Raw genomic sequence first — 25,442 nt, 5'->3', positions numbered from 1 at the left:
CTCAAAAAAAACAAAAAGAATGATTTTATTCAATAATTTCTTCAACGCATGTTCATGATAGTACCACAACGCATGCGTGTACATTCCTCGCATTCGGTGCAGCGCATTCGGGTTCTACGTCAGAACGCTGGCTCCTGCGTCAGCAGCACCACAAGCATGTGTTGTGGTACTCTCATGAACGCACTTTTTGTTTTCTTTTCACACAAATAGTATTCTCGTAGCTTCATAACATCATGGTTCAACCACTGATTTCACGTGGACTGTTTTAACAATGTCCTTAGTACCTTTCTGGGCCTTGAGCATGTCAGTTCCACTGAAGGTCAGAAAGCTTGGTTTTCATCAAAAATATCTTAATTTGTGTTCAAAAAGATGAATGTTGGTCTTACAGGTTTGGAACAATATGAAGGTGAGTAATTAATGACAGAATTTAAATTTTTTAAGTGAACTATCCCTTTAACTTGCAAGAAGAATTTTGCTTTGTGCTTTGAATTGCTGGCTTCTGAAAGCATGAAACCAATTCAACTTTTTTCATGTTTTTCTTTGTGACGTTCCTAAACATAAGTTAGGGAGGAGCGAGCCCATCTAATCTTTCAATCAACCAACAGCCAGAGTATATAAGCAGCTGCTTACCTCTCTCCAGTCTCAGCTGTTCTAACATCCCTCCACCTCCCCAATCTCCACCTTCATGTTAGGTACTTGAGTTGAAGCTGCTTCATCGAGCCCCTCATCAGTGGACAGCAAGCCAAATCAGTTTAAACCTAATTTCCTAAATATTATATGGGCAAACAAACTAGTTAAATGATAGTAATAGTTGCACATTAGACATTACCTGTGTAGTGCTTGGTAATATCAAGAAATTTCAGTGTTTGATTATAAGGAGAGTTTTGTTTACTTTTGTGTCCTAAAGAATTTTGGTTGTCACTACTTTATGTCCATTGTGAAATCGGTGTCCTGCAGCATAACCAGTCCCCTTCATATCCGTTAGTTTATCAACGTGGACACATTTTTGCTGTGTTGAATAATGCTGCTTCTTTTGGCCTGTAGGAGGCAGCAGTTCTTGTTTCCCAGCGCACCATCAATCCTAGGGAGTTTTTCAGACAGTTATCAGCATCCTCACAAAATTCTTCAAGCCCTGGATCACCACGCTCAGGTAAACATGGTCTTCAGAACCCCTTTAAAACTTCATCAGCTAACAGTGTTCATTTTAATCGTTTGATGTTTGTTTGACTTGCGTTAATGTTTTGGTCCTCAGGCAAATCTCCATTCCGTCGTTACCAACGTAGTTTGACAGACACAGCCTTTATCTTTGAAAGGGCCAATTCCACTTCAGGCCCCACATCCCCTCTCAGTCCATCTGCAAGGTCTCCATTCTCACGCACCCCATCCACGTCCTCCAAATGTCCACTGAGTCCACCATACCAGACGATCCCCTCACCACAGTACCCTCAAACATCTCCTCCCACATCACCCCCTCCACGCTCTGTCCCACCTCTGTCGCCTCCACCCAGTCTGCCTGTCTCCAGACCCCCTCCACCCCAGTCATCACCACCTAACCGGCCACCTCCTCAAGCCTCAGTCCACGATTCAGCTTCCCCTGCATCTCCAAAGCTGCTGGACAGTCATGATAAATCTGAGTCTAGCAACTATGACAGCAGTGAAGAACTTGCTGTCGCAACAGAACGTCCTCCAGCTTCACTCTCTGATAACACACGGCACACTATGGGTACGTTTACTTAGGTTTCTGTAACAACAGTAAAAGGTCAAAGCGGTCTTATAGATTGACGATTTCTTCTCTTGACAATTTCTTCTCTCCAGAGGTTGTAACCAGCTCTCGAATCCTTTGTGAACCAAAGCCAGAAGTGGACTTCACTGCCAAGTCTGCTCTTGTCGAAGAAGAAGACGAAGAAGAGGTAGAGGAACCAGAGGAAACTTCAGCCATGTCAGCTCCAACTTCAGATACAAAGATCGCTACAAACTATGAAGAAGCAGTAGAAGAACAATTGGAGACTGAGGATGTGAAGACTGTCATTAGCCCCCTCATGGAGGTTGAGGAGCAAGACGAACCAGAGTCAGAGTCTGAGGATGAACCAGAAGAGCAGCCTGCTGCAGAATCTGAGGAATTCCAGCCAAATGTGGATTATTTAGCACCTGAGGAGCCCAGAAATGTGGTTTCTATCTGTGATGATGAAGTTGAAGACGACCTACCAGAGAACCAAGGTGATGGAAACACAGATGTAACAGTAATGTGAAGAAATGCAGAATGTTTTATGGTTAGGATGTCATTGACATGTTGTCTCATGCTGTGTGTCCAGAGTTGCCTGTGAACGCATCAGAGTATGATGTGATGACTGAAGAAGATGAATCTGAATGTGGCAGACCAATGAATGGTACAGGTAATGAGCTAATCAATGTGCCCTATGGTGTGACGGAAAAATGTAAAAAACCCTCTAACATTGAAGATAAACCTCTCTCATGCTATTTGTAACTCTAAGAATGAATATACATTTCTCTCATGTTATTTGTATGTTAAGTTTTTTTTTTTTCTACATTTTTGCTATGTCACACCATAGGACACAGTCCAATTTTTATTTGTCAACTACCCTTATAGACTTTCAAGTCATTCCGAACACAACAGACTCGCACAGAAACATGCGGCTCATTTCTAGAAGGAACAAATGAAAGCTATACGTGTTCTAAAATCTGCTAAAATATGTTTGATATCCTCTGACAGGATGGAATTACAGTCTAAAGATAAAATCTGAGTTTGTGTGTGATTTTCTGTAAGATCTGACAACTCTGTCTGCCCAAAATCTGCAGCCTGGATCTGACCCTCGGGAACTGGTGTCAACTCATCTAGACTGCAGATCTGGGCAAAAGTTGTGCAGTGTATTCCAGCCTTAAGTTATCTAGTTTTGTTGTCTCGTGTGATGAATATATATAAATGATGAACACCTTGTTTTGTTTTTAAGTGGAAGGTGTTGATGTATCTGAGCACAGCACTCCTGAGCGCTATTGTTACACGGTTAATCGTGAGGAGGAAGATGATGATGAAATCCAAATGGAGATGGTGACCGAGAATGGCGAAGTACATAGTACACTAGACATCATGACAGACTCATCATTAATATTATTGTGATAAAAAGTACTAAAACATTGTTTTATACCTTCTTCTTGTAGTCATCACCAGAAAGACTGCTGCGTGTGAGAGCGTTATATGACTACCAAGCAGGTTAGTGTTGTTTGCTTCAACAGCAGCTATTGTTTATTAAGATATCATATGAGACATCTCTGTTCTCCACAGAGGACGACACTGAGCTTTCTTTTGAACCTGGTGACATCATCAGTGATGTGGAAACAATCGACAAAGCGTGGTGGAGGGGTTCCAGCAAAGATGGGCGCCAGGGTCTCTTTCCTGCCAACTACGTAGAGACCATATAAAAACATTTCCTTTAAAGATGGTTCCTCTTCCCCCTTTTCGTTTTACTAATTCTCAGGGACTAAGAACCACGGAACGTGGTCTATGAGGATGTACCATGTACTCTGAGACTGAGAGTCACAGGAAAAGGGTTGGAAGTGAAGCGTTCACAGGCACAACTTGGCCAACGATTCCTTTTGTTCCAAAACAAGCAGCCAAAGTCGACAGTTGAGACTTTAGTGATCAATTGCAAGACTGAGGAGGATCTCAGTAACTGAAATACTTAAGTACAATTTCTGTTACGACTGTACACAAATTATCATCATTTTATTTACACATTACGTCATTTATTATCTTACATACCGGCATTACTGTTATCATTATCAAATGATACCAAAGGTGGTGGAGCTGTCTACTGGAGAACAGATTTCAGTTTAAGTTGAAGCCTTTTTACACATAAATCCAATTTTACAGTCACGTCAATTGGTCAAATTTAGTATAGAAACTTTTTTTCAGAACTAGTACTGTGTCATAGTACCAGTAAAATAGAAATAGACATGTTTACAGCATTCTGAATGGCATACCTGTCATAACTGCATGCAGTGGGTGTGCAGATGCTACAAAAGTTGTCATTGCCGAGACCAAGATTTGATCATACTAGTGGGTCCTGCTTTTCCAACCTTTGAGAAAGGCGCTTCTCTTATACTTGTTTTAGTATAACATTTTAAAGCCCTTGCTATTATGGAAGCCAATGCAAAGGAAATGGTTAAAAATCTTGTTAGATTACAAGCCATTAAGACTGAACTTGGCAGCCATTACATGTTTTTAAATGCTCTGAACCTTCCATCAAAATTAAATTCTTTCATCTTTATACCGTTTGAAAGTTTGGGTTCGGTAAGATTTTTTTAAATGGTATTAAAAGAAGTCTCTAATGCTTACCAAGGCTGCATTTATTTGATCAAAAAAAAAAAAGGAAATTACAGATCCTTCAGAAATCATTCAAATATGCTGACTTGGTGCTCAAGAAATATTTCTTTATCAATGTTGAAATCAGTTGTGCTGCTTAATATTTTTGTGAAAACCGATTCATATTTTTATTTTTTACAATTCTTTGATGAACAGAAAGTACAAAAGAATTATTTTGTAACATTTTAAATGTCTTTACAGTCACTTTCAATCAATATGTGTCCTTGGTGAATAAAAGTATTAATTTTCGTCCAAAAAATAAAAATCTTACTGACCCTAAACTTTTTAACGGTAGTGTACAGTAAGACTGTTCACTGTTGTGTAAATGCTTTCGAATAAACATGTTTTTTTTCTTCTATGTAATTTATTTATCTCTGAGCATGAATATAGATATTGTTCCTTCTAGAGAGGGTCTGTCTAATCCATTTAACTCGTGTAACCAGATTTCAGTAATAGGTCATTTCTTTCAACTACCAATGTTCTTCTGTGTTAGTGGGGATTAAACAATAGAAGAATCACCAACACATTTAACTTACTCTATGCTCTCTGTTAGTAATTTCTTATTGTAATAAATGAGGTTTTTGTTTTTTCCACATTCTGCAATAATGCTTTTATGTTTTTGATTTGTTGCACAGCCAGAATACTGCCTTCATCCTATTTTGAGTATCGTGATCATTAAGAAATCATATTCACTACTTGTGTATTAATGCATGAGATCAAATTAAAGGGATTCACTTTACTGGGTCACAATGAGTTTATCTGAAACATTTAGTCATTTGACAAGCACTGCAAGAATCAAGAGAATTACACACATACACACACAAAAATGCTGCTTACTTTTAATTTAGGTAATTCTTTACAATAAATTGTTATTGTACATGAATCTATTAGTTATGTGTCCAAAGACATGCAGACCACCTGCTGAAATGACACTTACCTCCAGATTAACATTCAATGTTATCTACCAAGATAGTTAGAGCTTTACTCAACTGATCAAATGTCAATATAACTTTATTTATAACAAAAATTAATATGGTAAAATACAACTTTAATAAAAGCACAAAATGAAAATTACAAAACTTTACAATAACAAACAGTGTTTGAATGAATTTACAGTTTTAAATACAAGTCAGTGGCCCTTCGAGTGAGAACTGTTAATTTTGTAGCATCATAGTACTAGGACAAAACTTTTAACTACTAATTCTGAATTTAAGAGAAATGTCAGTTAGTCTGACATTTCTAGACTTTCAATTTTCTGATATTTGTAATACACTATACATGTAATTATATAAAGAAAACCATGTGTCTCCATCTCAACATTTTTTACTCTCATGGAAAAAAAAAAAAATAGGTTTGGATATATATATATATATATATATATATATATATATTGAGCAGACATGTTTTCTGAATTACAGAAATGTTAACCTGTATGTATAATATTTTTATGGCAAGATGGACTGTAACTTCACTCCTGAGCTTTTACTGAAATCACAATAATAGTTATCCAACTAGAGTTTCATTATTGTAAATATTGCTAATATAATTGCCTTCAAGCAAATACGCACTTTATCTGAGCTGGAAGATGCCATATGACACTGAAACACAAAGTGCTTGACAAAACTGACCTGCAAGCCAACAAGGAAAAGGGAAAATCTTAAAATATTGCATGTACCGCTGATGTAAATGAAATCTAGAAAACACAATTAACTTAGAGCTGTTGTAGCTTTGCATAGTAGTGCCTTTGCAACCCTTCTCCATCAGACAGGCCTTTACTGTAGTGACTCAAAAACAAAGCACCCAAAACGTTCAGCTTCCAAGGCATGTTTCATTGCTTGTGCTGAATCCTGGTTAATGTGCATTCTGATTTTTGACTTTTTCCAACTGATAGGTGTTCACATTTGCTGAGTGAGATAAGGTATGTACAGTAATCCTGAGGTCGTTACAGTCACAGGTAGTTAACGGAGTCACATTATATCCCATCGTTATAAACCTGAATACAGAGTCTTGTGACGTCTGGACCTTTGCATATATACGGAAGCCATGCAAACAGACATTATAGCAGATATTGTAAGATGCAATTTTCCTCAGGTGTCACAAAAAGAAAGTATAGTACTTTTAAAAAATATGTATCAAATCATGTACTGTTAAATATGAATCACATCAATAGCATAATAAAGCTGTTTCATTTTACATAGAGCGTGTCTCCTTAAGATCACAGGACCAGCAAAATACTGCTCACTTTAACTCAGTAATCCTTCTATTACTAGACACTTTTAAATCAAAGATTAAATGGAGCCATAGCTGACTGCAAATAGAGCATTTCTACAACTACAAATGTCTGTAAATGAAAAAATTTGTGTGATACCGGATCCAAAGCACAAGTTGTCAGTATATGTCCAAAAACCCATACAGCACAACATCAACAAAAGTGACAGTGAGCCTTGGCAGAAAGTCAGTAGTTGGTAAAGTCCTTAATCACATAATCATCAATTGAAACAAAAATGCAGAATTTAAACTGATATTATAAGACTTTCTTCTTGCAGGCTTGTGTGCTTAAGGAGCAGTGGTACTTGCTAATAAAGTGAAATTCGTCAGAGTTAAGCTAATTTTCACACGTTAGGTTTATTAATACTATGTTATCAAAATCACTGATCCTAAAATACACTAGCGTTCAAATGTTTGGGATCATTAAGATTTTAAGATATGAATACTTTAATTTAGCAAGGGTGCAATACATAGATCAAAAATGCCAGTAACGAGACCAGAAATATTTCTTGAGCACCAAATCAGCATATCAGAATGATTATGTAATGATGCTGAAAATTCAGCTATGCCATTGCAGGAATAAATTACATTTTAAAATATTTGAATATTCAAAAGTTATTTTGAATTATAATAGTATTTAACAATATTACCGCATTTGTGAACAATTTATTGCAGCCTTGATGAGCAGAAGTGACTTTTAGACACCAAACGTTTGAACGGTAGTGTATTTGCCAGCCTCAATGTGAGCGATGATGAATACTCAGCAGATTTGATCCTGACAGCACTTTCTTAAGCATTTATCTAACACAGCACGCACAGACACAATGACTGGCCCAAAAGTACTTACAACACCAAAACAATTGCTTCAATCCAGTTTAAAACCACTGTTCCAGGAATCTGTCTCACATGAAACATCTTCACTCCCCAAAGATCCAAAATAATCAGCTTTCCATTAAGAGACAATGTGTAATGCTATATATATATATATTAGTAGTGTATTATATAACTAATATTACTGAATTCCCATTGTTGAGGCAGAAGAAAAAGTTAATTTTTCATGTTGATCTTATTATGTAAAGAGAACACAATGACAGTTGAACATACAGGATTTCAGGTATTCCAGTTTTTTTCCAGGGGACACAGGAAGTTGTGATGGCTCTGACAGTAATCAGAAGTGTGAACGCTACACCTGACTCTGCAGCCAGTTCCTGGGGTCTAGCTTAGCTCTCAGGTTCCTCAAGCTGCGGCGTGCGCCGGACGGTCTAGAGAAGCCCAGGTCTGACTCTTGACTGTTGCTTCCCTCGCTGGAGGTGCTGCTGGAAGTGGAACTGGAGCAGGACAGAGCAGTCTGAGCGGGGCGTGGAGACACCGAGCTGGCGGTGGGCGGCTGGCAGTTGCACCGAAAGCCACCGTAGCCCCGACCACGCAGAGTGGAGAGCTTGGCGTCCAGGGAGAGGGTACGGGGCCGGAAGCGACCCGAGGAGGATGAGGCGCCAGGGGACCACGCCTGGCGGAAACAGGGGCTGACGCTGGCGGGACTGTCGCTGTCTGAGGTCAGGCTGGCGTTGGAGGAGAGAAGGCCGGGTGTGCGGTGGCAGCGTGGGCTGCGGGGCTGGCGGCTGTGCAGGCGAGGACTGGGCAAGTGGGGTGGCAGGTGCTGATGGGTGTGAGGGGATCTCGGGGGATCTTCATCAAACAAGGCCATCCAGTGAGGCGGAGATCCGAGCTGGGCCCTCAGCTCAAACTCTTCAATACGACGGGCCAGGATGTCAGTGACCGTTCCGATGTCATCAGACGTGTCAATAACTGTGGCAGAAGAGAAACGGTAGCCATAATGAAAACGTTTCCAAAAGAGCTGAAATTTTTCATTTTGCCTGACAGCTGACTTTCAGTTGCAAGCTTCATTTTTATAGTTTTTCGATAAACCATCCATAAATTCCAGCATGGTTTATATAATTGCTTTCAGAGAGTGGGACATGTTTTGTAACTTGTGACCACTGAGCTTCTCACAATAAATCACTGGCAAGCTAATTGTTGGAATCCGATGAATCTTATGAAAGCATATTTTATTATTATTTTAACAAAATTAGTCAAATTAAAACCATGAAATTACACAAACAAAATGAGTACAATTGAAACAAATAAGAACTAAATTATTAACTTCACCTGTCACTGCAATTAATATGTACAAAAAAAAATTGTGTACAAAAAGTGAAAATAAAATGTTAAAATAAATAGTTTTATTTTCAGACATTTATTTTAAATCACTTTTCTTTACCATATTTTCACCTTTTAGAATTACAAAAAAAAAAAAAAAGTTGAAATAAAATTAGTTTGTTGTTACCTAGTATTAATTTTTTTTACAAATTTTATCAAATTTATATATTATTTTTTACTTTTTAAATAAAATAAATTGAAAAACAATAAATAAAACCATGAATATATAGCAATCTACTATGGTTTAATCTAATAAATACATAATAATTTAGTGCATTATTCATTTAATTTATATAAGTTAGAACCATATTTGAAATATACATCAAGTAAAAGTTGTTGGTCACACAGGTGACAGAAACGGTTAGGATCACGTGGGCCAGTAGAGGGGGGGGTCAGGTAACTTCTCATCAGAGTTACTTCACCTGTCATTGTAATAGGAGGAGAGCAGAGCTCGGATCTCAGCAGAGACAGCGTTATCCTGCAGCAAAAGCCCCTCACCGGATGCAGGGGCCACTGAGGAGGGGGAGGCCAGCAAAACGCATGAGGGGCCAACAAATGTAGGGTTGTGGGGAGGGCACGGGAATGAGTGTTTATATATCAACCAAATAATGATACAGTGGTTGGGAAATGTATGGGATAGATGTTTGGATTACAAATGTAAGGCATGAAACCAGGAAAATACAAGAGTGTATGAAAAAATCAATGTGAAAGAGGAGGGGAAAAACAACCGTGAAGGGACAGACATAAAAACCACAGAGAAAATAAGACAGTGGAAGAGAAAGAAAAGACTGTCAGTTTGTCAGAAACAGCAGACTTTCCATTTAGCAGTTAAAGGAGATAAATTGATAAAGAGAAAGACTCAGATCTGACAGAGGATCAGGACATGCAGTTCGATCCACACATTAATGTTAGATTCACAGGCATATCTGTGCTTGTGCATTATTTCTGTTATTACCTGTATGGCTCTATTGTGTTGCTTGGCTTTATTTTGTGAATCTAGAGCTTCAAACTCTCCTCTAGCCTCTGTAAATGTGTAAAAAGGTGTCTGCACACACTCACCCATCTCATGGTACAGGGAGCCCTGCTTCGGTGTGACTATGGCAGGTTTGCGTGGGGAAGGCAGCTCAATCTTCATCAGGTCATCACAGCACTGCCTCCACTGGCCTGCAGAGGGAGCAAGCAGCTTAGTCAAACTGTTCTGGCCAGCGTATTGAACTTACAATCAGGCCAGTGAATTATATCACCTGGCATAATTTCTGTATTCAAATATTTTTATATTTATTTTTAAATTATATAACTGAGCATTGTGTGTTTCAGCATATTGCTGTTGTTACCATTTCTCAAAAGCAGAAATCCACTCAAGGGCTGACATAAAAACAGTTAAGGTTTTTTTTGCTTGGTAATGTACAGCCTTGTGTGGCTTATGGCTTTATAGTAAGTTTAGAATTCATGTACTCACTCATATCATAGAACTGCTGCCAGAAGGCCTCCATCCAGCGCTGTGTCTCTTCTCTGCTGTCTGCAGCTAGTGTGTGCGTCACTTCCTCTCCTCCATACTGGTTAGTGATACAGATATTCTGTGCCTTGCTGTGAGGATCCTTCTCTGCAGCCCGTATTCTCGTCTCCTGAGATACACATGGAAACATTTTTTTAAACTGTGAAATTACTAACCTAAAATGAGATGTGACCATTGACCACAAAACCAGTCATAAGGGTCAATTTTTTTAAATTGAGATTTATACATCTGAAGTCTGAATAAATAAGCTTTCCATTGATGTATGGTTTGTTAGGATCGGATAATATTTGGCTGAGATACAACTATTTGAAAATATGAAAATATTGAGAAAATCGCCTTTAAAGTTGTCCAAATAAAGTTCTTAGCAATGTATATTACTAATCAAAAATTAAGTTTTAATACATTTACGGTATATCTTCATGGAGCATGATCTTTACTCGGCATAAAAGAAAAATCGATCATTTTAACCCATACAATGTATTGTTGGCTATTGCTACAAATACATCCGTGCTACTTAAGACTGGTTTTGTGCTCCAGGGTCACATATAATATACATTACAGATTGGGGTCAATATGATTTATACTTTTTTTTAAAAATGCATCGTGGTACTGTTGTGAATACGTGTCGAAGACTTGACACGGAAGAGAAGAAATTTGAATAATTTGAGTTATTTTGGTTTTCTTTGCACACAAAAAGTATTCTCATAGCTTCATAAAAACAAGGTTGAACCACTGATGTAACATGCACTATTTTAACGGTTTTCTTACTGTGTTTCTGGGCCTTCTGGGAATGTGTCAGTTGCATTGCTGTCTACGCAGGGTCAGAAAGCTCTCGGATTTCATCAAAAATATGAACACAAAAATATTGTGTTCCAAATATAAATAAAGGTCTTACGGGTTTGGAACGACATGAGGGCGAGTAATTTAATCACAGAATTAGTTTTTTTTATGATTCTTTGTTTAATAAAAAGTAGTAGTAGCATATATTTATTTAATGCCATTTCATCTTAATAAAAACCAGCAAACAAACAAACAAGTTATATTACACAAGATTTTTTACATTTCCTTGTTACGTGTACTACGTTAAGCTAAATTAGACTTATCAAAGCACTTGCATATCATTGCTCTCTTGTTGATTTTGATTGCTTCCATTGTCCTAAGTCTCTTTGGATAAAACCGTCTGCTAAATTACTAAATGTAAATGAGTCTATTGTCTATTTGTTCTAACAATGAAAAATAATTTAAACAAATTTAAAGTCATTTTTTTTATGTGGTGTGGAGCCATGTAATAAGCAGAATAATGTATAGACAAAGTTCATTTCAGAATTAAGACTTGTTGGATACACATTTTACGATTCACATTATAATAATATCTAAAGAATATAGTGTAAAATGTTAGTTTTTCACTTTAAATTTTTTCTGAGCTATGCAGTTATGCATGTTTGAATTCCCAGTCATTGTATATAATACTAGTACCTGCAGCAAAAGCTTTTGCACATATTTTACAGCATTAAATAGTAATCTCAGTTCTAACCAGTAGGTGGCAGCAGAGCACAAGTAAAGTATGTGTAGTGCAAAGCAGTCACCTGAGAGCTGAGGAATGTGCAGACTCACAGTGCAGCTCTCAGATGTTAAAACAAGCTCTTTGTACTCACAACACGCAGCTCTCTAGGGGCACTGGAAGATCCAGACCCAGTGCATGGCAAACAAAACGTCTTTTCATAAGTACTGACACAATGAAAAATGTTCAGACACAAAAAACATCTCTTTCTATAAAGAGACTATCCATTTGAAAGAGTGCTTTCAAGATATTCACAAAGAAAAATATCTCATGATATCTCCAAAAGCAGAAGAATGACCCTGATATACCACGTGCATAAATGAGCACGCTTGAAATTACCAGAATAGGACAGAACTTACTTTGTTAATCCCAATAGTTAAGACAGGCTCCACATTGGCCTCCATGTCCTCTTTTTGATGATAACAGAAGAGATTTGTTCCTTTTAAAACACCATAGACATTTGTCCATCCTTGTGGCTCTCCTCCAAGCTTGAGAGAAAGGAAGGAGAACATTAGCCAAAGAAAACTGAAATGGAGAAATACGATATTGAAGTGAGTGAGTGCATGTGTTTCCAACACACCTTTACCCTCAGACAGCCACTCATCATTTGTTGTGTCATACAGTGAGGTTGAGCGGCCAGACGACAACATACACCGCCATACAGAGGCAGCCAGTACGAACACTCCTCTACAGAGAGACAAAGAGACAGTAACTACTGAGAGAAAGATAAAAAGAACGCGCGACTTACAAAGTTAGAAACTGTATTTTAAAACCCAAGTAAACAAGCTATTCAAATGACATCATGTTTTGCACCCTATATTTTTAGTACATATTTTACAACAAAGTAAACTATCATCTGCGAGCGCGAGCAGCCCACACTCAGGCCGTAAGAATGTCTGCAGTAACTCTTCACACATAAAGATGGCTATAAGCGCCTCTTATTGGCCCTTCACACACCATGACTGGCCATTCAGAGAAGTTTATGAGCATGACCCTAACACAATAAATCTGACAGACGTCGACAACACACACTGCAGGCCTGTCTGTAATTGATTACCTGCAACGTGAAGAAAACTAGCATGTCATAAAACTAATGTGCTTTAAACAAAACCCCAGAAGACAACTTGGAAGTTACAAACTGTTTATCAGAAAAAGCATCTCACTTTATGTTTTTAATCTAAAAAAAAAAAAAGTACCAAATTATTATATCAAATTACATATTATAATTTCAAAAGTTAAAAAAAAATGGCTGGCATGCACAGTACTTTGACATGTTTTCTAAATAAAGATGTTCCTGGTGACAAAAAGTTAAGTTTTAAAAAGGGGTTCGGCAGCTCACCATTTCCTGTGATGGTGAGGTCATGTGTGCGGAAGCTATCCTGGACGTGAGAGAGATTGAGGGTCGTGTGAGCCAAAAGATGATATTTGGGGCCCCTATAAACACAAAACACAATAAGAGAGAGCAATATGCAAGCATATTTGAACTATGACCATCAATAAAATACAAATAAATAAACTGATAAACTTATGTTAAACAAATGGGATACCTTAACACTTTTTTAAAGTAATTCATACTTTTAATCAGCATGGACGCATTAAATTTATCAAAAGTGGCATTGATAATAAGAAACATTTCTTGAGCACCAAAATAAGCATATTAGAATGATTTCTGTAGGAACATGTGACACTGAAAACTGGAGTAACGGCTGCTGAAAATTCATTCACTTTACAGGAATAAATTACATTTTAAAATACATTAAAATAGCAAACAGTGATTTTAAATTGTAATATAATTTCACAAAATTTCTGTTTTTGCTGTATTTTTGATCTAATAAATGCAGTCCTGGTGCGTACAAGAGACTTTCAAAGACATTTAAAAAAAATCTTACAGACCCCAGAGTTTTAAACAGTATTGTATGTTGCTTATTGTATTTCCATATCATTGAACATAGGTTTATCACTGGTCTGCAGTTCACAGAAATCCTTTTAGCATTTTTGATTCACGTAGCAGCAGTGTGTTTGTGTGTGTGTTTCTACACACTTACGGTACAGAGGGCACAGGCAGCAGGATTGTCGCTCCTCCTCCATTGCTAGTGGGGCTGCAGGCTCCGGGCTCCAAGGCCGCCCTCATTTTCTTTCCTGTTGACCTTCCCAGAGATGAGCTCAGCTTGCTGGCCAGCTTCCGTGGTGTGCTGCCTGCTGAGTAGTCCTCCTCTGAACAACAGCTATACAGCTCCACCCGCAGCTCGAACCCTGGACTGGCCTCATTACTGCACACAGGAACAAACACAGCATGAATGAAGCACTTCGTATTACTACACACATTTATTATCAGTAAAGAGCAAATGTTGATTTAAATGCAGTATATACTACTGTTCAAAAGTTTGGTGTCAGTAAGATTTGTATTTTTTCTTGATCTATCTATCTATATTTTTTTAAGTGAACAATTTATATACTTTGATACAAACCAACTATAGCGGTTTTGGAAGTCACATCAAGATTAAACACTATATTTGTATGGAATAAATGTCCAGAAACAGTTAAACTGACATAATAAACATGCACACTTACAAGACAATTGTGTTGTCAAAGCAGATATCTGTCAGCGTCCTGTCCACCATCACCATGTCTGTGTCAAAGATCTCTCCACCCAACTGAAGCAGACAGAATACAGCGCACCGATGCAGCTCTGAAGAAGAAAGAAAGACATTTACATGATTTCTACTCAGAAGTCACACCTGCTGTAATGTCTTCACCAGTGTAGCTGCATATTTGGCCCAGTGCCTATAAAATCCCCCAGAGCAGCTCTGTTCATTCAGAAAACATTTACTCCTGCACCTGTGTGTGTGCTGTCCTGCTTTTTCCTGCTCAGGGCAACATTAGTATCGGTGTATTTTTTCCTTGTACAAATTGTAGAACATGAATAATTGTGACAACCAGTCTTAACCGTTTTTGCCCTAATCATTTCGAGGGCTAATAAAATATATGTTGCCATTAACAGGATAAAGCACATATAAAAGCTTTCCCATGAGAGAATAACACATGCATGTGGGTTCCTGTGTCACATTCATCAACATGATATCACCTCTATCAGCTGTTCTAAGCACCTTAGGCGAAACTACATTAGTCACTGTTGTCTGGAAAAAGGTTTCCGGCGCCAGTAATAATATTCTCTTTACCCAGAGGGCTTTGCTGGGCCTGAATGCTTCATAAATAAATGTGTTTTTTGTTATCGCGGTAATGCATATACTGAATGCACAATGTATCTGAGCAGTATTTTCTGTGTTCGTGTTATACAAAGGGTTATTAAGTAGGGGTGCAACGGATCGTAGATGATCCGTGATCCGTTCGGCACATATGTGATTCGCAGATTAACTGTTAAGTTCGACCAGTATAGACTGAAAGTTATCATCTGCACCTGTTTTGTCTTGCCAAATTACACATTCAAACAATTTCAGACCATTCAGATGAAGTCGTCGAATCGGGACTCGCTCGATATGTATGTAAAATATGTGCCGCACACACCCGAAGCACACGCAGAGAGAGAGAGAGAGAGAGAGAGAGAGAGAGAAAGAGAGAGAGAGAGAAAGAGAGAGAAAGAGAAAGAGAGAGAGAAAGACGGGATTCAGACACCGCGTTTCGGACAACGCCTCAACGGATGGATACATACAAAGTTATGTGAAAACACCTGTTTTGGAAAGTATACTGGTAAACACAGTAGGTTATGTCCATGTCTTAAGTTAACATATAAAGCTGAGAAAGAAACCGAATGTGTGTCAGTATTAGGTCCGTGCATTTAGTCCTAGAGACAGCAGCCTAGAAGTACCTACTTCTGTCTTTGTTTGCTAATCAAACACCACCACAACTTTAACAAAGATGAATCTGTATTTAACTCATGCAGTAAGAATTATGTTGTTTTGCACTTAATTATTACATTTCTGCACCTGAATACTACTGTTACTGTCTTTATATAGCCTATAATTTATGTTGTAGGCTGTTCATCTATGCTTGTAATTTGTACAATTGTTCTTGTGATATTACTGACTTTAATAGTTAAGCTAGTAGTTTCTGCTGGGGTATAGAAGTACTTAAAAGCTCACTTTAGTAATAAATCAAAAGCAAACTTTTTTTTATTGCTGATCCGAAAAAATTATCCAATCCGTGACTCAAAATCCGTAGCATGATCCGAACCGTGAGTTTTGTGATCCGTTGCACCACTATTATTAAGATCAAATATATTCTAAACAGCCTGCACTGTTATTTAACCTGCATATCAGAGTGAAGAGGAAAAACAGATGTTACCTCCTTTATTCTTAAAATACTCTGTGTCTTTCCACATTAGAGGTATCCGTAGATCTGCAAAACAGAGGAATTGGAGGTCAGAGCAAAACAAGGTTATAACGCACACACACACACTCAGCGTCACTCACAGCTGCAAGCAACCAATGCCGGCTGTCACTCCATGTCAATCAAAAGAAAAATATGTTCACAACACTCATCTGGTATTTTATGCCATGCTACCAGCTAGTATAAATCATCAGTATAAACCATTATCACAGTGGCCCACCCACCACATCAAGACCACATTCATCACTTCAGCCCACCTGGATGAGCTCCTCTGTGAAGGTCTGTGTAACCAGGCTTGTTAATAACCACAGAACGCCATTAAATTAATAGGCAGAGGTTGTTAGGGAACAATTAATATGGTAGTGACTTCAGATGATGAACAGCAAAAAAAAGACAAAAAAACGGAGGCTGCATGTGGGAACATTAGATTGTATGTGCGTGGGATGAACTACATGATAAACATGTAGTCTTAATGCATTTGGAATGATGGTGCATGAGCAGGAATCCCACACAGAATCTGCAGCTGAAGAAAGCACAGCATATTTCTGCAGAACAAGAACGCTGGTCATTGATAAAATTCTGAATGCCCCACCATAAGTTTGTTGGTTTATTAAACATTTGATCTAATTTCATCACTGCACAGAATTACACAGAAAATTGTGTTGATTCCATCTGTGCGGCTGCATATGAGTGTGGTTTACATTAGTGTGCATGTGACTCAGTCTGAAGTAGGGCTATAAGGTGCTCCATAACCTCTTCATACTGACGTCATAATTACAGCGTTTACTGAGTATCAGCCCTCTAGGCCTCTCACTGTGGGTCTCAAACACAGATTGCCATGGGTGCAGTCAAGGAGTTTGAACTGGGAGTTAATAGCACTAGGTGTTAAGAGGGGGGTTGGCCCCTCTAAAAGATCCAGACAGTGAGGAGGGGAGGACGACTCATAAAAGAAGCCCCAAGCAGACTGAGACACAGGCGCTGATATGTATAACAGCAGGGGTGTGATTTAGTGCTCAGACACCCGTATAAACAGACTGGTTTGCATGATTTAGGCACAATACACCGAAACAAAACCAGAAAATAACATCTCATATATATCATTTTGTTTATGTATACCATTCAAAAGTTTGGGGTCAGCAATATTTTTAATTGTTTTTGAAGGATGTCTCATGCTTACCAAAGCTGTATTTATTTGATCAGAAATATAGTAAAACAGTAATACTGTGAAATATTATTACAATTTAGGATAACTGTTTTCTATTTTAATATGGTTTTAAAATGTAATTTATTCCTGCGATGAATTTTCTGCAGCTATTACTCCAGTCTTTATTGTCACATGATCCTTCAGAAATCATTCTAATATGATGTTTTGGTGCTCAAGTAAGTATTTCTTCTTATTATCAATGTATTATAACTGTAATACATTTTTATCAGGATTCTTTGATGAATAAAAAGTTCAGAAGAACAGCATTTATTTAAACTTCATAGAAATCTTTTGTAACAAATGTTACTACGTTCCCTTTTGATTTACTTTGGCACTTCTGATGTGATAGCTCTTTAAAAATCTTACAGACCCCAACATTTTGAACAGTACTGTATTTTTTTTCTTTCGTTACATAAATTAATCATAACTACCTGAATTATTTTCTGTGAACATACCTGAAATGGCTACTTTGCCTTTACATGGGGATCGGTCATCCATTGGACCTGCATCAGAAGACCTGAACACAAACACAAAAGGTACAAACCACAATGCGTAAAATGATTCAGTTATAATTAACACTGAAGTGTCCTGAGCACTTCCCTTGTCTGCCAACGGTCAGACAAACAGATAGCCCTATCGTAAATGTATAATATTGGTTGAGCCAATGTCGTTGTGTCAGGTTGTGTGCTCAAATAAATAAAGCAAATGTACTGACATCAATACATAGGTTCAAGATGACAGTGCAATTGTCTCTACATGGTAAACTGGAAGACAAAAAATATTTTTTGAAAACATTACACATTTCCCCAATTAAAGGGATAGTTCACCCAAAAATGAAAAATGATGTGTGTTCCAAAGATGATCGAAGGTCTTGCAGGTTTGGAACGACATGAGGGTGAATAATTAATGACAGAATTTTCATTTTTGGGTGAACTATCCCTTTAAAAGTTTCTGAACATATCTTTAGTTTTATGTTTATTGGATTTTGTCAATGCTGAAGTACTGGTCAACAGATGGTCAAACTGCAGTTATTAGGATGATACTTTATATTTGCTACCGGTGCTGACAGTATAATAGACATGCCTGACCCCAAGAAACTGGCCTATTATCTAATTTACCTTTTATAAAGCACCACAAACATCGAAGACACCCAAAAATTTAATTTCGTTTCACCAAACTTTAAGTGTACACAAACTGAACTAAATGAATCAAAAGTGACTGCTGACCTGCGTGCGACCCGTTGCATGACTTGTGCCTCCTTCATGCGCTGCAGCTCTGACATGTAGGCCATGATGCGGGCGTTGCAGGTGAGGAGACTCTTGGAGGCCTCCAGCGCCTGGTCCCTCTGAGAACATGCGGCCAGCAGCTTACAAGCACCCTCACGCATCCGGATCTCATAGTCGATCTTCTTCTGGATGTCACTGTCCTGAAAAAAAAAAAAAAACAGGCTAAAGTCAAGCTCATTCCCAGGATTAAACGTTTTACTCAACTAGACATGGAGGATTGACCTCAAACAATAAAATAAAATTAAATACAACTTAAATAAAACCTGCCACATAAATATTTTAGGTTAACTGCCATGTCTCCAAGACCTTGAGATGCTTTATGAGGAGTCAAACAAAGCAGTCTTCAACAGGAAAGACGTCAGGAAAACTCAACATGAAGACAAACATGTCTTTTCCCTTTGCTTTATGTATTAGAATAGATCATTCAAATATCTTAAGGCATAAATGATCTCTAATAAGCACAAATGTCCAAAGTATGCCTATAACACACACTGAAGAAGTGTCCCATGTGTTACCCAGCACTGCACAGACGTCACACCCCAGTCACATGACCGTCTGCTCAGTAATGGACTGTTCCAGCTTGCTGTGTGTCTCAAAGCAGTGATGTATGAAATTGAACATGGGGGTTAACAAGCTGGAAGAGATGCTCTGACCTCTTGACCTCTTCTGAGTTTACCCCCAAACAACTAGAGAGCAGGACGCTGAATCATTTACACATGAGTAGAGAGGGGCAAAATTTCAGGATGTGCTGCTATATCTAGCATTTGAGGGGAGGCAGAGCATCTTTTTAGGGTCCCAGTTTCTCAGACTGAGGCTGGATTATGAAGCGCAGGCAGAAAACAAGAAAAGGAGGAGCTTGGGGAGAAAAGATGAAAGACAGAGGTAGGTGTGCCTGAGGATTTCCAATGGGCAAATAACCTACTGTCATTTAAATTAACTCTGGAATGGGATTTAGCTTTAAGTCTACATGAAATTGAATGAGGAGGAGAAAAGGGCGGAAAAGAGCAAGTCAGCACAAAAGTTAAAATAGAGAAAAAGAAGTAAATTTAAGCCATAGCTCTTGATCAAGATGACATTAAATTTGACAAGCAAAAATGAAGCTGTGAGACGGACAGATGTATTTTCAGTCCATCTTCCATACATCAAGGTTTATTTTTTATCTCAAATTAAAGATGCCTTCGAATCTGACTAAACAAGGCAATAACCTTGAACCACTGAAAAACAGTATGTTGGTCACTTTTTCCTCAAGTGACATAATTCAGACCCTCATGCTTTGCACTTCTGCCATCCACTGAGGGCTCCTGTTGCCATGGCAACATCCCAAAAGCCCTCTTTTGTGTGCAAATTTCAGAACCTCATTATAACCAGGCATCAATTAAGACAGCACCTCTTTTTGGTTCTCCTTTCAAAGGAAAGCATGATTTGCTGTACAGCTTACTGCAACAGATTGTATACTGTCAAAATATGGACTAGATGAGCTTCAAAAGCAAAAACTCCTGTGGTAGGCTGAGCACAACAAACCAGTCATGACCATTTAAGATTCTTAACAGACTCTAGACAGAGCTCAGGGAATTACAGCCACCATCCTGCTTGTACACAGAGACACATATAGAGCAATTCAGAGAAGTTCACCGCCAACAGCCATCAAAACACTGTCAGTGTGAGAGAGCGCACAGCTGTTTGAGAAAGAGATAGATGATCTGTAATTGATATGATGGACAGGTTTGAGCAATTTTAAGAAAAAAAAAAACTAAAAAAAAAAAAAACTAAAACCTGCAAGCAATAGAGTGCATTCACTTCATTTCTTTCGCATTTAGCGTGGAAATTGCTTATTGCTGGTTCTCAGCTAGTTAGGACCCTGTGTTAAACTGTGTAAAGAAGATCCAATATTAGTTTCTTAAGGTTTTATAGTACTAGCAGTAGTAGCAAAAACTGTAATAATTCTGATATTTTGTTACATAAAAAGGTTACTGTTTTTAAGGAGATGTAATTTTACGTCAAGCCAAACACAGTCAGCATAGCAAATAGTGACACACTGCATATCGTGGCTCTCTGTATTCGATTTTTTAAACGACGCAATTTGCTCTTCGCTTGCAAATGAGACAAACCGACGATCCAGCTCACTTCACAAATGCAAATTTTCGGTCCATTCAGGCTAGAAAGAACAATACTCATCATCATTGTTTTTCTTTGAACTATTTCACCTTTGTTTAACAAAACTGAAAACAGACAGTGGCTATGTAGATTTTCAACTGATTTATGAATCAAACCAGGAAATTACTTCTTCAATTCAGATTGTTAAATGAAATTTGAGCTTGTGCCACAGTATGATTTATTGGTGTATACACAAAAAAAAAGAAAAAAAAAAAAAAAAAGAAAGTTGATTGAATTGAAAGTTGACATAATAGTTTTAATTCATGAAAAAATTTTCCTTGTCAAGCATTACTGAAAAGATACATATGGCTTGTTTTAAGGAATGGGACTACAGTTATGATTTTATTGATTAATTGATTTTTGTTTCACATCAGAGATGGGATGCATACAAAAGGTATATGTGACACTGAAGACTAATGGCTGCTGAAAATTCAGCTTTGCCATTACATGAATACATTTTATTTTAAATATATTTAAACTGTTATTTTAAATTATAATAATAACATTTTAAAATATTACTTTTTGTACTGTATTTTTAATCAAATAAATGTCTTGGTGAGACGAGACAAGAGACTTTTTTCAAAAACAGTAAAACTGTAGTGCTATTAAACAGTATACGGCATTCTGAACAGCAGTGAAAATAAACACTTAAGTTAGCACTGCAGGAATTAGCATGTAGTAAATACACAACCACATGACACAAAGACCCTTCAAACACGCTTGCAGCATTGCCAAGCGCCACCCTCCCTTGTGACAGGTGCCAGGGCAGAGCAGCACGCCAGCCGGTGTGTGTGTGTGTGTGTGTACCAGTCGTCAGTGTGAATGTGAGCGTGAGCGAGGGTGGCGGGCTGGCAGCGGAGGGTGTGAAAGAGCAAGGGAGCGAGGGAGGAGCGATGAGAGGAGGAGGGAGGAGAGTACAGCCAGCACTCTGTTCCTCGGTAATGAAGCGTGAGTGTTGAAAATGAGCCCAGATGGGAATAATTGAGGGAGATGGAATCTTCTCCAAATCATCAGACAGATAGAGGACGCAAGAAAGAGTATGAAAAAAATAATGAGTCTGTAATTACAGTGACAAATGCCTAGCATGTTAATTTCTGCCACACTTCAGAGACCCCTGAAACCCTACAGCTATAGGACCACCAGGAAAATGATCGGTTTATTGCTGTGAGACAAGCAAACTACTTGGACTTAGTAATTACTAATAATTACACAATGATGTTGGTCTTGCTCTCCAAACACTCAAAACCTCCAGCGGATGCAAGACAACTGCAAAAGGAATATCGGAAGCACATTTTTCCGGTGTCAGGGGACGCGAGTCATGGGAAATGGCTATACGGTCTTTAGAGAATAGGCCACACATTTGAAGTCTTTCCTCCTGAAAACACCTTAAATAATGAATGCGAACTAATGGCTTTGTAATGTCAAATTAAAGAATGTAAACATAGGATAATAGCCAGATAATAAGATGCTGATTTGTTCTAAATCACATTAATACACCAGTCGATGTTTGCAGCTTGAGTCATTTCAGCCCAAATATTTATAAAGACCTTTCACACTTGAAATTGAACTTATTTAAAAGTCATTTCAACCCTGTGTTAGCATCATTCTAGGTTATTTGATCCATGCTAGTGTTTCAAATGATTCAAAAATAAAAGTTATGTTATCATTTACTCACCTGTATAACTTTCTTCTGTGGATCACAAAAAAAAAAAAAAAGAAAAATAGTAGAATATTTCAACAACTTCTGTCATCCAAATAAAAGATTGGACTATACTGATTGCACTATATGGACAAAAACACATTTTCAATGCATTTTACATCCACAGAAGAAAAAGTAAGTACAGATTTGGAAAAACTGTTCTTCATTTTCATGTTTGGGTCCCTAATGTTAGCATTTACACAGTAGCTACATTTACATACACTCATAATCCATTTATAATCAGAATGATGGGTCAAATGAACTAAAACTTCTTCATGTAAACACCTCAATCCAATCAACTGACCTCGAGCCGCATGAAAGTTCATATAAACAGAATTTACAGAATCTGAAATCAGATTGGATTGATTCTGACAGTTAGTCCATGTGAACATATCTAGTTTTCAAGAAACTCTCCAATTAGCTTAGCAGTGCTTTATATCCCAGGGTTAAAAACAGCGCTAACCCTGTTTCTAACATTACAAGTGTGAAATGTTGCTTAACTCCAGGTTAAAAGTGGCCATAATCTGCATGTTTAGACAGAGTTAAGTGTAGCATGAAAAGCCCATTAGTGTTATGAAGAGCTGGCATACTTGACAATTACCAAATTGCCAATTTTAAAAGCAATTTTGCTAACATTTTGTCATTAGCCGCTGTGAGCTAATCCAGCCTACTAAATAACAATGTGAAGTTAATATGCCCTCTGAGGGTTTCACAGCATCAAGCAATGTCCTGCAGGACATTTCTCTCTGGGATAATGCTCTTATCCGGTTGTTTGTTTTGCCTGTTCTGTTTCTCACACTGGAGCTAAGTCATAAACTTTGACCTCTCTCCCATATCATACACAATGACGTCAGTAAACAATTCTCAATTCTCAGATAATCAGAGCTCATACTGTTGCAACATGATAGAGAATTCACCTAGATGACGAATTGTAGCAATTAGCAGCACTAATGTGTCATTTGTCATTAGGAACTTTGTTTGCTTTTAAACGTCTTTAATGGGTCCAAATTTACTTCTCAGAAAATATTTTGCTCTTCTCAGAGGACTCAAATGCTCTGAGGTCATTTCCTGTCATGAAAAATGTGGCTGCAGTGGTCTGTGTGAAGCTTTCCTGATTGACAGCAGCAGCTGACTCCTGAACTGCAATGCTAAAGAGACGGGGCTATCTTCTGGGCTACGCTGACCAGTTTAAAACATAATATGACCTAGATCGCTATTGCTCACAGCTGCTTAAATGGGTGCATCAATGTGAACCGAAGAAGCACTGGAAATGGCCCATTATGTTAACTACAGGCCTGAAAACATGCAGGAAATTATCATCACCTTTAACACTAAGGGAGATTACTGAATAAGCTAAAAGGGACGGTACTATATTCTTCAGCTACTTTACCAATTTGCTTTTCACTAAAGTTCACACAACAGTAATTAACATACTCTTCTGTATTACTGAACTTTGACTTTCTCTCACAATAAAAAGAAAATACGGTGACACCCAAAGGCAAAACACCAATTGAAAAGGCCAAATCACTGACCACACCCACAGACACACTGGATTTCACTGACCGAGGCCTGTCAGCCTCCAATTAGTCAACCACAAATATGCACCCGCCTCCCCCATCTGTTCCACCCAATCCCAGCGCTCCTCTTTTCGTTCTTGTGGTGCAAGCCAGCACTGAGGACGGTACTGGACTTTCCCATCGAAATGGGTGTAAATGTAGAGAAACAAGCTTGGGAATGAGCCACATGGGGTTGGAAAGGGCAAAAAGGGACACCAGTGACCGAGTGAAGTTTTGATGATTCAGTTTTCTGCAGGGCAAAAGCCAGATCCTTCTGCGTAATCCAAGATATCCAGTTACATAAAAGATAAGTTTACAAGAATGGATGACATACTGTCTAGCTTACACTCCAGGACCAGGGGCCAGTTGCATAAACTGTTTAATCTAGTCTTAAAAGTTAGTCATTTAATATTTTTCTTCAAGACTGGTCCTTACTTTTTAAAAGTCAGTTATACAAAAAGATAAATTGGCCTAACTGGAATCTGAAAAGTAAGATTGCTTAAGACTTGGCAAACTAATTCTTAAGAACTAGTAACAAAGTGGCTGTGTTTATTCCACTATATCCAGTATTATCCATATGGTCTATTTATGTAATAGTTCTGTTATTATACATACATTTTCTGTAACTCTGTTATTGTGTAATTCACGAACAAAGAAAAAAATATATTTAACAAGGTCACAATAAATTGATGAAAAGTGACAGTAAAAACTTGAAAAAACTGAGAAGAAACGTTTCTTGAGCACCAAATCAGCTGAAGGATCATGTGACTGCTGAAAATTCACCTTTGCCACCAGAAGACAATTGCAACAATATTTTACAATATTACAGTTTTTACTGTATTTCTGATCAAACATGCAGGCTTGGTGAGTATATGGGACTTCTCACCAAAATTTTTGAACGGTAGTGTACTGTATATATACAATTACAAAGATAGTATCAAAAGACATGAAGTAACTATAGCATATTCCTACAAAACAACCCTCATCCTCTACTCACAACAGTAAAACATCCTCTAAAAACATCTAGTGTCTACAGGCTCAAATAATCCACTCTAGAAGCTAAATTTCTATGACAACCAGGAAAGGTACTAGCATTGTTTGAGAGGAACAGTGCAGGTCATTTGGCAGCCAAGCTGCTGTGGCGAAGGTTCTGTTGGCCTGCGTTAACCCTGCCAACTTGTTTAAAACGCTACCAAAATACTGAAGAAACATCATGTGCAATGATTCTATGGAAAATAACAGCCTCAGCAGGC

The 25,442-nt window shown here is 38.0% G+C and overlaps 2 protein-coding genes across 7 annotated transcripts in view; one reads left to right on the top strand and one right to left on the bottom strand.

The window, feature by feature from the left end:
* Window positions 1-4,974, top strand: part of si:dkey-40c11.2 (drebrin) — a 33,582-nt gene extending 28,608 nt beyond the window's left edge. The window contains exons 10-16 of one of the 2 annotated variants that reach the window (XM_058775472.1): window positions 1,045-1,150; window positions 1,253-1,723; window positions 1,816-2,217; window positions 2,313-2,387; window positions 2,970-3,085; window positions 3,178-3,229; window positions 3,302-4,974. In XM_058775472.1, the coding sequence (XP_058631455.1) occupies window positions 1,045-1,150; window positions 1,253-1,723; window positions 1,816-2,217; window positions 2,313-2,387; window positions 2,970-3,085; window positions 3,178-3,229; window positions 3,302-3,438 (1,359 nt within the window). In that variant the 3' untranslated portion in view covers window positions 3,439-4,974. Of the gene's footprint in view, window positions 1-1,044; window positions 1,151-1,252; window positions 1,724-1,815; window positions 2,218-2,312; window positions 2,394-2,969; window positions 3,086-3,177; window positions 3,230-3,301 lie in introns of both variants that reach the window. The other variant, XM_058775471.1, reaches the window with a different exon arrangement.
* A 137-nt stretch (window positions 4,975-5,111) lies between these two features.
* rtkna (rhotekin a) overlaps window positions 5,112-25,442 on the bottom strand; it is a 65,306-nt gene continuing 44,975 nt past the window's right edge. For 4 of the 5 annotated variants that reach the window (XM_058775473.1, XM_058775477.1, XM_058775474.1 and 1 more), the window contains exons 2-12: window positions 18,721-18,920; window positions 17,950-18,011; window positions 16,246-16,299; window positions 14,515-14,632; window positions 13,989-14,213; window positions 13,283-13,377; window positions 12,524-12,630; window positions 12,303-12,431; window positions 10,326-10,491; window positions 9,926-10,030; window positions 5,112-8,455 (exon numbers count right to left, since the gene is read on the bottom strand). In XM_058775473.1, the coding sequence (XP_058631456.1) occupies window positions 7,833-8,455; window positions 9,926-10,030; window positions 10,326-10,491; window positions 12,303-12,431; window positions 12,524-12,630; window positions 13,283-13,377; window positions 13,989-14,213; window positions 14,515-14,632; window positions 16,246-16,299; window positions 17,950-18,011; window positions 18,721-18,920 (1,884 nt within the window). In that variant the 3' untranslated portion in view covers window positions 5,112-7,832. Of the gene's footprint in view, window positions 8,456-9,288; window positions 9,380-9,925; window positions 10,031-10,325; window positions 10,492-12,302; window positions 12,432-12,523; window positions 12,631-13,282; window positions 13,378-13,988; window positions 14,214-14,514; window positions 14,633-16,245; window positions 16,300-17,949; window positions 18,012-18,720; window positions 18,921-25,442 lie in introns of all 5 variants that reach the window. The other variant, XM_058775478.1, reaches the window with a different exon arrangement.

Source organism: Onychostoma macrolepis, chromosome 05 (assembly GCF_012432095.1).
Source record: "Onychostoma macrolepis isolate SWU-2019 chromosome 05, ASM1243209v1, whole genome shotgun sequence".
Lineage (NCBI taxonomy): Eukaryota > Metazoa > Chordata > Actinopteri > Cypriniformes > Cyprinidae > Onychostoma > Onychostoma macrolepis.
Note: the sequence above shows the minus strand (reverse complement) of the source record. Positions and strands in the feature narration are given on the sequence as shown.